This window comes from Argentina anserina, chromosome 7 (genome assembly GCF_933775445.1).
Source record: "Argentina anserina chromosome 7, drPotAnse1.1, whole genome shotgun sequence".
Classification (NCBI taxonomy): domain Eukaryota; kingdom Viridiplantae; phylum Streptophyta; class Magnoliopsida; order Rosales; family Rosaceae; genus Argentina; species Argentina anserina.
Window position 1 is genome coordinate 18,820,470 of NC_065878.1, and position 13,642 is coordinate 18,834,111.

General features: G+C 38.9%; 3 protein-coding genes and 2 non-coding genes across 7 annotated transcripts; 3 read left to right on the forward strand and 2 right to left on the reverse strand.

The window, feature by feature from the left end:
* Positions 1-1,696: 1,696 nt before the first annotated feature.
* On the reverse strand, positions 1,697-5,095 carry LOC126803341 (UDP-glucuronic acid decarboxylase 5). Of its 3 annotated transcripts, none has more exons than XM_050531140.1 (12): positions 4,868-5,095; positions 4,075-4,163; positions 3,919-4,005; positions 3,735-3,822; positions 3,502-3,593; positions 3,299-3,363; positions 3,133-3,221; positions 2,792-2,869; positions 2,584-2,677; positions 2,405-2,471; positions 2,196-2,300; positions 1,697-2,079 (listed from the first exon to the last, which is right to left on the reverse strand). In XM_050531140.1, exons 2-12 carry the CDS (start codon positions 4,150-4,152, stop codon positions 1,897-1,899), a joined length of 1,026 nt encoding a protein of 341 aa, XP_050387097.1. In that variant the 5' UTR covers positions 4,153-4,163; positions 4,868-5,095; the 3' UTR covers positions 1,697-1,896. The 3 variants fall into 3 exon arrangements, with proteins under 3 accessions (XP_050387097.1, XP_050387099.1, XP_050387098.1); XM_050531142.1 differs by lacking the exon at positions 4,868-5,095 and adding an exon at positions 4,675-4,698; XM_050531141.1 differs by lacking the exon at positions 4,868-5,095 and adding an exon at positions 4,382-4,448.
* A 1,084-nt stretch (positions 5,096-6,179) lies between these two features.
* TRNAH-GUG (transfer RNA histidin (anticodon GUG)) lies at positions 6,180-6,251 on the forward strand. Its single transcript has one exon. It is a non-coding gene; the product is annotated as a tRNA-His (tRNA).
* A 3,451-nt stretch (positions 6,252-9,702) lies between these two features.
* On the forward strand, positions 9,703-11,499 carry LOC126802370 (dolichyl-diphosphooligosaccharide--protein glycosyltransferase subunit 4A-like). Its single transcript, XM_050529990.1, has 2 exons — positions 9,703-9,818; positions 11,248-11,499. Exon 2 carries the CDS (start codon positions 11,248-11,250, stop codon positions 11,359-11,361), a length of 114 nt encoding a protein of 37 aa, XP_050385947.1. The 5' UTR covers positions 9,703-9,818; the 3' UTR covers positions 11,362-11,499.
* On the forward strand, positions 10,091-10,163 carry TRNAR-CCG (transfer RNA arginine (anticodon CCG)). Its single transcript has one exon. It is a non-coding gene; the product is annotated as a tRNA-Arg (tRNA).
* A 295-nt stretch (positions 11,500-11,794) lies between the features above and the next one.
* LOC126802369 (CASP-like protein 4C2) lies at positions 11,795-13,178 on the reverse strand. The gene is made up of 3 exons (XM_050529989.1): positions 12,665-13,178; positions 12,312-12,447; positions 11,795-12,204 (listed from the first exon to the last, which is right to left on the reverse strand). Exons 1-3 carry the CDS (start codon positions 12,889-12,891, stop codon positions 11,983-11,985), a joined length of 585 nt encoding a protein of 194 aa, XP_050385946.1. The 5' UTR covers positions 12,892-13,178; the 3' UTR covers positions 11,795-11,982.
* Positions 13,179-13,642: the final 464 nt, after the last annotated feature.

The following is a 13,642-nucleotide window of genomic DNA, read 5'->3' on the forward strand; positions in this document are numbered from 1 at the left end:
ACCCCCCGTCCACCGGAAGCCCCGTCCCATCATTGGCTCCTAGACCTACCACTGGTTCCGGCAGTCATTGCCTCCGACCAATATCGTAAACATACACAGCCACCGGGCTTTCATAGGTCCTCTGCCCGAAAGTAACAAAGTAATTACTAGACTCTCCGAGCACAATTCCAGTCGACCACCAGCCTAGAAAGTCTTGGTCTATCAGCTCCCACTGTCGAGTCCCCAAATCAAAGCAAATAAGGTAATCAGTGGATTCGGCGAAGAGCTTGGTCGGGGTGAGAGCAAGTAAGCGAGCATATGGGGAGATGAAGCGACCTGGGCGACGGGGCAAAATGTCAATGAAGCCCGGGATCCGTTCCCACGTGACGGTGAAGTCACCGGGAGCAGGGCAGAGGAACCGGCCGTATTGACAACCCAAGGTGTATATGGAGCCGTCTTGTTCGGAAACGGCGGCAGAGTGTTGAATGTTGGCAGGGTGGCGCATGGCGCCATCTGAAGCGACCCAATTGGGGGAAGCAGCTTTCATATCCAAGGAGAAATAACCCTCTAGCTTCTCTGTGCTGCGCTTGCCCCGTTCGGTTTGGAAGTAACCTTTGGTTTTGGTTACGGTTCCGCCGATGAGGTAGATGCGGGAGTTCACGACGGCCACCCTGGATTCAGCGAGCTTGTCTTCCAGTTGAGGAAGATCGAGTTTTGAGATATCAATAAGACCATCTTGTTCTTAATTTGATGGCATACCACAACAGCCTGTGGTCGGCCAAGAAGGCAAGAACTGAAGGTAGATCACCCTATCCATATCGATATCCTAGTTGTTGCAGCAGCACTAACTTGAACTTTGGTGAGGAAGATTGAATCCAGACTTATATAGAGAGCAGCAAACCTTATTCCTGATAGCTTTAGGAAACTAAACTTCCTTATAGCTTTGGGAAACTATATCATAGAAAAAAATAACGTTGCGGGTTAAATTCTCATATCTGAATACTGGTGAAGAAGGTTTGTAAGCGTAAAATTCATGGTTGGTAACACTAGGATCTAAACCTTCTTACTAATTGAAAATTAAAGCTAGCCTTCATGGAAGAACCGTAATTTATCCGATGGAAGAGATGACCTAGCATGAGAAAGAAGACACTGTCAAGCTAGCCAGGTTGCTTGTCTGGCCAAACATGAGCGCTAAAGTAAGGATACAGAACCGGGAGTTTGGGAAGTCATGGGGAGCAGGCAAGTCATCCTTGGCTACCAAACAAGACTCTTGATCCCACGTAAAGCCTCTCTTCCTCACTCTATACGACATTAGATGATGTGGAACTAAAACTATTTATAGCCTGCAAAGCATCCCAATGTCGCATAAAATCTGTATCTACATTGATGTGTTTGCACAATTTGGCTATTGTCGATGGAAATATTCCTTGAGGGAAGAATAGGGAAAACTCAAAAGGGTTAATCTTGGACACTCATAAACCAACTCTTATCAAATTTTCTTGACTATCTACGATGCTTTGATTTTTTTTTTGTCATGATGGTGATACAATAATGATGCATTATTGCCTGAAATGAAACAGTTCCTAGCTGCCAGTGTGAAGAACTCTTTGCTTTAAAGATCATTATAATATTTTGGAGAGCTTCCAAAGAGGATAGAAAATTGATAACAAGAACTTGTAACTATCAAATTCCCTCGGCAAAGCACACTTAAAACACAGAACCAAAAACGCACTTTCAAATACATTCCAAATGTTGAGTAAATAAACAAAAGATGACCAAATAAAACAGAAATCCACTTATTCTTCTGCTGGAGAAACATATGGAGTAAAGATGTATCGCACACAATGGAGGCAAGCGAATTTACAAAATTGCACCCCCATCACCCCATCACCCTCGAGTTCTATGCTACATTCTTCATTAGTGTCTGGGGACACCAAGTCTTGTACGGAAATCATCCTCCATGAGGGGCAGACCGTCACGCAACTTGACCTTCGGTTCCCAACCCAGCAACTCCTTTGCTTTGGAGATGTCAGGCTTCCTCTGGCGGGGATCATCAGGTGTATTCTCAACCATTTTAATCTCCACTTTAGGATTGATAAGCTGCAATCACGTGAACTAAGTAATTAGTTTTTCCTATATACTCAGTCTTTTTAAACTAGACATAACAAGTCATAGTGATATTGAATACTGAGAATATAAACTTGAGTGACACTGACCTCCTTGACATTCTCCGCTAGTTCGAGCATTGTAAATTCACCTGGATTCCCAATGTTGATTGGACCAGTGTTGTCTCCTTGCATAAGTCGAATAAGGCCATCAACCTTAAAACATTTACAATGAAGACCAATTAAAGGGACATGATTACCATCTGCTGATAATTAGATAACCCAACAAAAAAAAAACAAACTAATCAACTCATGCTTACCATGTCTGAGACATAGCAGAAACTCCTTGTCTGTGTTCCAGGCGATTGAACAGTCAAGGGGTCATACCTACAGGATTCGACAACATAATTAGTGACTCAATTAGAATAGCACAAGGACAAAAACGTCGAAAGCATAATGTCCAGGTTTGGACAATAAAAGTAATGTTTATCACGCATACCGGATAGCTTGGGCTATGAAGTTGCTGACAACACGGCCGTCATCAATATTCATGCGAGGTCCATAAGTGTTGAAAATCCTAGCAATTCGGATCTCTGCAACAAGGATCGTTATTTAGCACATAAAGAGAGGTAGCTCAAGTCTTCAGAAAGTTATCAGCCAAAATAAAGTGTTAGCAAATGAGAAACAAATAAGGGAAGAGAGGGGACCTATGCCATGCTGCCTGTGATAATCAAACATCAATGTTTCAGCCACTCGCTTTCCCTCATCATAGCAACTCCTAACTCCTGTTATGAAAATCCAAACACCGAAGTGGTTATTGTATGCCACAAGTTAGTATAGTTGGCAAGGACAAGCCATAGTTCACAAAAATAGCCTCAATTGTATGATGACACATCATATCAGGACAAGCCTCACAAAATTATAAAATACAGCACATTGTTCAATGCATCAGTGCATCTTAAAGACTATCTATACTCATCCTAAAAAATTAAAGGTAATTCCAAGTGCAAGTATGCAGCAATTGCTTCCAGCAAGATGAAAAGCATACCAATTGGATTCACATTTCCCCAATAGCTCTCAACCTGAGGATGAATAAGAGGATCTCCATACACCTCCGAAGTAGACGTGAGCAAAATCCTGAAATCAATTCAAAATACTGAGAAACAGAAAGACAATGGCATATCAGAGCAGGCAGAAGGCTGACAGTCACAAACCTGGCTCCAACTCGCTTGGCAAGTCCCAGCATGTTCAATGTACCGATCACATTTGTCTTTATTGTCTGTCAAACAACAAAAATTGAGTAAAGAAGTGAATGAATAACCATTGCTTGGGGTTCTTGGAAGCTCAGTACTTGGTCAATCACAAGAATGGGATAGAAATATAATTATTTACTGGTAAACGTGTAAGAAATACACACCTTTACTGGATTGTGTTTGTAAAAGATCGGAGAAGCAGGGCAAGCAAGATGGAATATTTGATCAACCTCAACCAGCAATGGCTGAGTGACATCTGTTAAAACAAAATAAAAAAATTTACCGAGTACACAGACAATGGATAATCATGGCATGGCAAGAACTAATAATAGATCAGTAGTATCAAAAAAATTCAAGAGAGAACCAAATTCAAGTTATGAATCAGATGTAGGCATACCATGACGAATAAGCTCAAATCTAGGATGACCAATCCATTTCTTAAGATTGTCCTTTGAGCCTGTGAAGTAGTTATCCGCAACAATCACCTGACAGAAACAACATTTAATTGCACTAGTGAATCACCGATACTAGAGCAAGAGTATTCTAATTTAATTTAATCTTATCAAATAGAGGAAGTAAACCTCATTCTTCTCGTCTTCCATCAGCCTGTCGACTAGGTGGGAGCCAATGAACCCAGCACCTCCGGTGACCAAAATTCTCATATTCGCCTGCCATCAGTATACACCATCAATATCAAACTTGAAAACTTCAGTCAAATTAAATGATCAGATATCTACCTGAAAGAATTTGGCATTTCTTAGAGGAGAGGGGTTTGGAGGCGGTTTTGTAGAAGCATGTTCTCCATTAGTAGTCATTTGATAATCTCCTGCACGCCGAAGAATCACAACCTCAATATCTCAGATCAAATTCACAACCCCTACTATTATAAACTGATATAAAACACACAATCTCACATTAACAAATTCGAAACTCAGACAGAAAGTTCAAATGCCATGAACTCATATTTCAAAAACAGAAAAGAGAAGGGTCGAACCAATATGAATAAAAAGCACAAATCTTTATCAGATTCTGAGCTCAGATCACCTGAACTTGAAGAAAAACCGACCAAATGTCCTAAAGCTCTGATTTCAGATTAGTGCAGGTGCAGTATGAGATACAGAAGAGAGCTTTATATACAGAATGCAATGAGATGAGACCCAAATCAGGGAATTAAACAAAATCAACACGCGGGTTTAATTCCAAAACCGAAAAAAAGAAGATTAAAAAGCAATTATATCACACTACCAAACCCTCTCTACCAACTGAAGAGACAGAGAGAAAAAGAATTGCTTCAAAATCACGAAAAGTAGAAAGTCATCAAAACAACGAAAGCATACCAGCTCTAATTTCAGATCTGAATCTCACACACACACACACACACACACACACTCTCTCTCTCTCTCTCTCTCTCTCTCTCTCTCTCTCTCTCTCTCTCTCTCTCTCTCTCACCCACAATGCTTTAAACATTGCCAATTATACCCAAAAAAAAAATTCAAATTGAATCGAAATGTATACCCATAATGATGTTACCTTTTTAATCAAAACGTCGGTTTCTTTCTCCTCTTCTTCTTCTTCGCTGATTCTAGTCCAAGGTTGTATCTTTTCTCCAAATGTGTGAGATTTTCAAGGTGTTTTGTATTCCTAGACCATGTCGAACACAAACAGATATAGAGAGTGATGTATTTTTATTTATTTTTTTGGGTTTCCAGCGGTGAACGGAAATCGCGGGATGCGATTAAAGGCCACGTCATGTGCTATGTGTTTCCAACTCTGATGCTTCCTGTACTTCTGGGAGTTCTGGGGAAGGTTTCACTTCTGGAAAGGATTCGCGCGCGATGAGGTGCATGGTAATTGTGGTGGATATACCCAATGGCTAATTGCCACGGATCTATTTAGTTTCCCAAATTTGGGATTTTTAAGACGTACGGTACTTATCTTTGGATCAACATTTGACATCAATATTTTTTTTTAGAAAGGAAAGTTTGTTATTAATAAAAAACATTACAGAACATGGGATGGAACATTTGATATCAACTTATTTGTTCTTACTCTTTTAGTTTTGTTTGGAAAAGTCATTCAAAAAGGGGTAAAATTAGACCAAACAAATTGATTGATTCTTGATCTGAGACACACGGTAAAATTGGATTCCATTATAAGTTTGAACTTTGGTGGGCAAACATCATATCCTGAGTCGATGACGAGTACAATTTAGGAGATTTATAGCGAGTGAGTCGTCTAGGCGTTTTGGCACGCAAATCATTTTTGAGCCTGAATTATAAATTTAATAGTTCCACTAGAAAATCTAATCAATTATAATTGGTTGAGAGAAATCATTAGTACACAATAACTTTTTATGAGTGACATGAATATATATTATAGGCATTAAATTATCGACCCAAAAGTTACTAATGTATTGTAAAAGGTGAAAAAAAGAATAGACATGTCCGATGGTATGTAAATAACTATTGTCATATTGGCTTGTTTGAACAAGTGTGTAGATGTAGTTTATCTAAAACCAACCAACCTCACTCAAATGTTGTAAACACAAGAATTATCTGATGAAGTTTATGAATGTAATCTGAAATATCTAAGCGTCGCCTCTACATCGGTAGTGAGACACGCAAGATTATTACTCACGATTGAGATGAGGTAATGGAAGTACATTGAGGGTCAAGAGACAGTACATTAGAAGTCCGTGCACGTCTTCACACTAGGAGATATCTCTGCAGCATCAGATCCAAGTCATCCAACTCATTAACTTCGACTTCCTAATTAACCAAAAAAAGATTTCCTAATTAAATCACATATTAAGTATAATTTATGGAAGAGTTCTTTCAACCCTGTGGCTGTAGTTTAGTGGTGAGAATTCCACGTTGTGGCCGTGGAGACCTGGGCTCGAATCCCAGCAGCCACACTTTTTTTTTCTAAATCTCTAGTACCAGTTGGATTTGTGTTTCTCAAGTACGTGCGCAACTGGGAATCTAGGATCATTTTCCTCCATTTTCTTTTCCTTTTTACCATTGCTTTTCTTTCTCCGACTTGGATTTGAATTCTAATTCCAGTCCGCTTCTATTTTCAACAGACAGCAGTGTTAATTTCTATAAATAGTGAAATGCTTAGAAGATCGATGAACATCAAAAGCTAGTTCTATATATCAATATGTCTATTTTCTCTATTCTTGATATCTCACAACTGTTTGTTAATGTTACCAGCTTCATCTCGTTATTTAATTAAGGGTTTCTTGGCTGAGGGTTTGCTATTTGCCAGAAGTTTTATATATATATGGTTTTACATGTGTGGGTGTACGCATGCCGGATTGAGCTTTTATTTATCTTTTTTGTTGGAATTTATCAGACATATGAGGTCAGGTTATTTTGTCTCCCTCCTTTGTTAGTTTGATTTCAACAAATTAAAGACAATTTGCCCTATTAAAAAAAGGGTAAATTCCTCATATGGTACTGATGTTTTTCTACTTGGACAATTTGATACCTGATGTATGAAAACGGACAATTTGGTAACTAAAGTTCTCAGATTTAGGCCATTTTGATACTTATGTCAATTTTGACCATATTTTCAGGGTTATTTCCGTCATCATATCTCTACTTTACTTCATTTTGTCATAATACCTCCAAATTACCTCTAAATTATCACTAAAAATTTGATAACTCATCAACTTAGTATCTGTGATATTTACGTATATAAGTTTTCATAATGTAGCTATCAATCTAAATTAATTTTAATTATAAGTAATTAAAAAAAATATTTTAATATTACAATTGCATAAAAGCAATTTATTTCCTTTGCAGAAAATAATTAGGATACAATAAGTATATTAAAAAAAAATTTTATTTTCGATATATGCGAAGTAGATGTTAAGTGGAGTAGATATATCAATTTAATTATCTCCAAAGAGAGGCAATTATATGAAGAAATGAAGAAAAATGTGAATTTAATGAGTTTAAGGCTAAAATGACGAAAATAATCCTAAAAATATGATTAAAATTGATAGAGGTACCAAAATGGCTTACAAATGAGAACTTCAGGTAGCAAATTGTCTATTTTCATACATCAGGTACCAAATTGTTCAAGTAGCCATATTTTAGGTACCATATGAAAAATTACCCCTAAAAAAAACTCTATATATCGATCAAAAGCTTTGCGAGTCAAAGAGTCATCAATCAAATAATGTCGTCGACATCCCAACCTCCTCAACATGTTTCAATCTCCATGCCAGTCACACTCACGGGGTCAGACAATCACCCCAATCCTCAACTTCCATGATATATATATTGGATCTTGCCGAAGGAAGATAGCTGTGTCCACCAAGTAGAACTGAAGCTTGTACTAATTGGACGAAGAAGGACCTGTTACTCCTGAGTTTTATAAATGAAAGCTTATCTGAGGACCTACTACTCCGACATGCACTGGGATGTACAAGTGGAAGAGCTCTATGGTTGATCTTTGAAGACCTATTTGCTCAAGAGGCAAGAACTCACGTGAAATTGCTTAAGGATCGCCTCGAAAACCTGAATATGGAAAACGCAGGGGGGGCGGTTCTGTTATATCTACCAAGTGAAGGACATTGTCAACGGCCTCCATGCAGCTGGGGTTCCAGTTGATCGAGGATGGTCAAGTTGTTTCTTGTGTGCTCCAAGGACTTCCTATGAAATATGACGACTTAATCGGTTCTATCAGAGATCGAGCTGAGCCTCTTAGGCGAGAAGAACTGTATGACTTACTCCTAAATCATGAATTCCCCGGTGACAAAATCAAGAATAGAATCACGATCGCTATATTATTTGTTGTTTTTATAGGAATATTTTACGTTTTTACATATGGGAGGGAATCGTTTTCCTACATGTTGCTAGCTCTCCATTTTATAAGGGTGGTCTAGGGCTCAAACAATTTGTTCATTACACAAAACGTGCTACCTGTATGGAATTAGGGGTGGGTGGGGTGGATACGTGAAAGTGAAAGCGTTTGGAAACGCGAAAGCGAGTACGTTTTAAAAGCGTCACAATAAAATAATATATATTTATATCTAAAAATATATTATATAAAATAGCAAATTAATTACTAACATTATAGAATAACAATGTGATAGAAAATGAGCTCAATGAACATTTTGTTATAGCCTAGAATAAACAACACAAACACTTCAATAACTAGCATGATACTAGTAATGTAACTAACCACAAATGATGTCATCACCTTTCAATCAATCCATCATACACCTCGCGATCTCTCTAATCACACTTACCAAGTATGTGGAATTAAAAATATATGTATCTACATTTTGCAATGAGCGGCACGCCCCAAAACTGAATGACTTTGAGCTCCCTCTCAATGGGCTTCATCCTATTCTAGCCCCAAAATTCACAACACTGATTTTTCACTCATCTAGTTTCAATCAATATCTTGCTTCAAATCAAACTCATCTATAATCTTATATGCTTTTGTTGTCTCACACAAAACTAAAAGCTCAAACAAATCCTCATATCTCATTCAACATGCTTGAATGAGGCTTCAGTTGTATGTTTTTTGGGTTTTTATTCAATTCTAGATTTTGATTTATCTTTATGAATTATCGAGTCCTTAGAATATGGAGATTTTTAAAATGGATTTATATTAGAGCCAGAAAAGAGACAAAAATACTATAAAACCAAATAACCCTCGCGCTTCCACGACGCTTCCAAAACTTTCTTTTTCTGGAGTGCGCTTCTGATTCCGAAGAGGAATCAGACCTCCAGTGAAGCTTCCATGCATCTTAGGCTACAATGCTTTTGTAGTCCTTGATGAGAACAAATATATAGTTTCGATTGTATTAAATCAACTACCGGGTTTTTTCTTGCATGTTGAGCTTTCATTATACATTAAGCAATAAGCACAAAAGAAATACAAAATATATTCAAAGATGACTTGATCTTCACCTCATTATCTACTAGAGAACCATTACATTGCACGTAAAATTAGTATTATGTTAAAGATAATATTCAGGTGCTTGTTTATATTGTAACCGGAATTTGGCTTAAATTCGATCAATGCACATCAATGTAAGTCCGACACACACATAACTCCACAATTCAAAAATCCATCGATTACCCAAATCTCTTTCAACTTTACATAATTTCATTTCATTATACTAGCTTATTTCCATTCTTCATGAAGAGATGAATCATGTCACACAAGTTGAACAGGTTGAGGGGTGCCTCATCACGTGACAAAACAAATTTTGTGACATGTTTCTCTCCTACCCAAAATAGATTTTTTTTAAAATTAATTACAAGAAATCCCAAATGGGCTGTATGGTACCTATTACTCCAAAACCACCGGCCCAGACTTAAGTCAACTGACGGAGCCAGTTGTTGAAAAAAACCGCGGTTCTTCTCTTCTTCACTCGCGACTCACTCCTCGCTGGTCTGCGCATCCAAGATCTGCTCCTCCCGCCTCTCGTCGTTTTTCGCTTCTGATCTTCACCAAGGTAAAACTCCCATCTCTCTATCTAATCCCAGATCACAATCACACTGACACGCACCATTCTTCTGATCAATACCCACTTTTGAATCGCTCATAATTTCACGTATCTGGGTTCTAGAATCATGTTTAGCTATATTGATATACCAACCAATACATGTTTTTATATTGGTTGTTAGTGTGGTATTAGAACCCTGAGAAGGTTTGGTCGATTTTTGTGAGATTTTGTCCTAGCTCACTGGTAGATAGGCGAAAATGCAGGAGGAAACAACACCTTATGGTCACATAGCGGAGTGGATATCGCGTTAGACTCCGACTCTAAAGGTCGTGGGTTCGATTCCCACTGTGATCATGCTACTTTCCATTTTTAGAGTCTTGTTTTTTATGTGCACAAGTTGAATTTCTCGCTGAAGAACAATTTAGAGAGTTTGTTTTTCGTGTTAATTGCTAGTGTTCTAGTGAAAAAGACATTTTGTGAGTTATATACATTTGGGGTCCTTGGATATGTTTGCTGAGTAGTTAGGATAAGTGAGAACTGAGCTGATTCTGATTGTGTACTTGTTCGAAGCATATCTATGGGTTAATGCTTTGGCTGCATGATGATGACACAGCATTAAGGTATCAAGAGTGAAAGCGGTATAGTTGTCGTTGATGCATAGGTATCGAAAAAGAGTTTCAGATACTTGGAGAAAGTCTCTTCGGAGATGCTTATTCTCAGTACTGGCTTTTTCTAACGCATAAGTAGTGAGCCAATTGTAGCTAAATAATGTTAGGTACTTGGTTGTTCATGACAAATACAGATTACTTGAGTCTGCCTATCTCCTGTTTGGGAAAAGTACTTGAAATGCCCTAAGATGACAGAGAATATGGGAAGTGACTTTCATTTTGCCATTCGATGCTAAATCATGATCAAGTAGAGTGACTTTATAGTTGGAGATGGTTCCAGAAAGTAGTTAACAATATTTCGACAAATAGAAGCAGGAAAGAAGAAATGATAGGATTGAATATATTCATCCAAAAGAGGCATGATATAGGAATATATACCCATGACTGAAGATGCCTCTTCACATACTTTTTGTTTACAATGTCTCAAGGTGCCTTGGTAGCCTATCAACATCTATGCAGATATGTTAAGAGTTTACAATTTGCTCAATTTAGCTTAAATAACATTTGACTGGAAGTTCGATATCTGAGGACGCCTTCTCAGACCTCTGTAGCTGTGTCTGTTTCTGTATATATGTGCACTTTGTACTCTGTTAGTATACAATATTGAAAGCTGAGTAATAGAAATTTCTAAAATTCTAACGTTAGAGTGCGACATTGGACTACAGTTGAATGCAATGACCTGCTTCTAGCCTTAAAATGTTCATTGTTTTGATGCTGTGATGTTTGATATCGTAACGCTAATTCAAGGATTTATGTTTGTCTTTCTACAGATGATTGATGATCATCAACTGGGCATAATAGCCAATGTTCTCGGCATGTTCATATTTCTCCTGGTAATCGCTTATCACTACGTGACGGCAGACCCAAAATACGAAGGCAACTAAGTGTATGGGATTCTGATATTGTATCTGCTAATGGAGACACCATCTGAGCTCCACAATAGACCCAGTTGATACATGTATTAATGAATTTTGTTAGAAACACCCAAACCTTTCTTACTGCCTTAGGATTGATCAGCTTCCTATTATGTCCTCACACTTCTAATTCAATTTGCACTTGTCTGTGACTTATACTAATCGTAATGCACGCAAAATTTCATCGGAACAATCGATATGGTGAGTGAAATAGGCATTTGCTCAAGGAGGAAACACTTGGCAAATACTTCTTAGAATTTCTTTGATATGTAAACAATGGGAATGAAGCCCCCCATAAATTTGAGTAGAGTAATTAGCAAAATGCATAGAAGAATACATGACTCTCCCTCTATACACAAACAGTTCATCATCATCATCATCATCATCCTCTGGTCACTTCCACAAACTACTCATGAAGACATGAACAAAAGAAAAACCTAACCCCCAGGCCCACTACTGAATCCCCTCCACCGTCATCACCCACGTCACATCAGTCAATCCCTCTTTCTGAACAAATCAAGAGTAGGGCAACACAGTAAAGCTCCCAACACCCTGACTCTACCCAAATATTCCTCAATTTTTTTTCTCTCTCTAGAGATGAAAACGAGAGCCTTTGATGACGAAGCAGGCGACCCGGAAACCCGAGAGCACGGACGAAAAGCCCAGGAACAAAAACCCGACAAACCCCAGGGCGATCGATATGTCCGTCTCAATGCAAAACGCGCTCCACTCCGTACACGTGTCCATCCCTTTCAAAACCCTTGCCAGCGCCGTTCCCGCCGAGTCTGCAGAGAGCAGCAGGTACGCGAACACCTACACGATCACCACCTCCTCAGTTAATCCCCCTCCACGATTAATTACATTTAAATTCAAACCATTAAAACTGTTTAAAAGAGTAAAAGAGAGAAATTTGGAACAACCTGGTCATGGCCAAAGTCGAACCAGACTTGTAACACCTCGCTGAAGAGTGTGGCGCCTCTTGAAATCTCCCAAACTGAAGCCACCATTTCGAAGAGGGAGTACATCGCTACAATCGCATTCGCTCCCACCACTAACCTGCGATGGTTTTCGCATAAATTCGGATAAATTATTACTATCTCAATAGCCTAGCAACCAAATCGCTAGAGTTAAACAGCGACAAGCGGTCTGTTATTTTCTCTATTGAATTGAACTGTGGGTGTTTTTGTTTTTTGCAATAGGCGAAGTCTTTGATTTGATAGCTAGGGAAAGTGTTGAAATTAAAGATTATGGAAACGAGAGTAGAGGAGTGCACCTGAAGGCGTCGAAGTGGTACCAGCGGGGGGAGGAGGGGTCGGGGGAGCGGGAGGTGGAGAGCATGAAGACGAAGGAGGCGAGGGAGGAGCTGAAGGCGGCGATGCGGAAGAGGAGGATGAGGTAGTTGAAGCGGCGGAGCTTGCGGAGGGAGACGGTGGACTGGAAGTTAAGGTGGTGGGTGGAGATGATTTCGGCGCCGTTTTGGGGGTGAGCGGAGGAGCTCATGGTGGTGGTTGAGGAGGAGGAGGAGGAGGAGAAGAGGAGGAAGAAGGGTTGAGAGAGAGTGGGGAGAAAGATTCATGGGGATTTTGAGGGTGGAAATGGTGGAGGGGGGAGAGGGGTGGTCACGGGAAAGGAAGAGGAGACTGGTTCCATGGGAATTGGGATAAGGCCTGAGATGGGGAGAGTAGAGAGTTGAGAGAGAAAATGAGAGCGAGGGAAAGTGTGAGAGAGTGAGAAAAAGAGAGGATGAAAAGCTCTAAAAGACTAAAAAAGGAAGGAAGGTGTGTTGGTGAGAGAGAGAGAGAGAAGGAGGGAGAGAGAGAGTGATAGAGATGATAAAACAAGAAGAGAACCAGAGACAGCAGCAAGCAGTAGGGTGGGGGCTTTTGCTTTTCTCCTTTTTTTCTCTCTGCTGCTCTGTTTCCTCTAACCTTTTAAATTTTTTTCTCCTTTTTTGGATTTGAAATATAATTTCTTTTTTGTGAGTCGAAAATTAGTTAGCTATTCAATTATTATCGATTTTGTTGCGATCCGTATCACCAAGAAATGTCGTCGATTAGTAAAACCGCTGAAGAAGATTTATATGTGGAATTTAATTTGTTTGCTTCAAATAGCTTTCTTTAGTTTAGTTTAATCAAAGATGCAAATAATTGAGTTATCTAATTGTTTGACTTTCAATAAAATTATCTTTTTAAATTTCAATTACCATTTAGGTAATTAATTTACACCAAACACACATTTTTTTAACTCTAAA

Bases quoted from the DNA above. Each gene is read 5' to 3' on its own strand.
- LOC126803341 (XM_050531140.1), bottom strand. From the start codon at position 4,152: ATGACTACTAATGGAGAACATGCTTCTACAAAACCGCCTCCAAACCCC. The intron at 3,364-3,501 runs GTGTGTATTTCT...GTTGTTTGACAG, and splicing joins ACAAACACAATCCAGTAAAG to ACAATAAAGACAAATGTGAT. The intron at 2,678-2,791 runs GTCCCCTCTCTT...TCCTTGTTGCAG, and splicing joins TCACAGGCAGCATGGCATAG to AGATCCGAATTGCTAGGATT.
- LOC126802370 (XM_050529990.1), top strand. From the start codon at position 11,248: ATGATTGATGATCATCAACTGGGCATAATAGCCAATGTTCTCGGCATG.
- LOC126802369 (XM_050529989.1), bottom strand. From the start codon at position 12,891: ATGAGCTCCTCCGCTCACCCCCAAAACGGCGCCGAAATCATCTCCACC. The intron at 12,448-12,664 runs GTGCACTCCTCT...AAACCATCGCAG, and splicing joins TACCACTTCGACGCCTTCAG to GTTAGTGGTGGGAGCGAATG. The intron at 12,205-12,311 runs GTTGTTCCAAAT...GTGATCGTGTAG, and splicing joins TCGACTTTGGCCATGACCAG to GTGTTCGCGTACCTGCTGCT.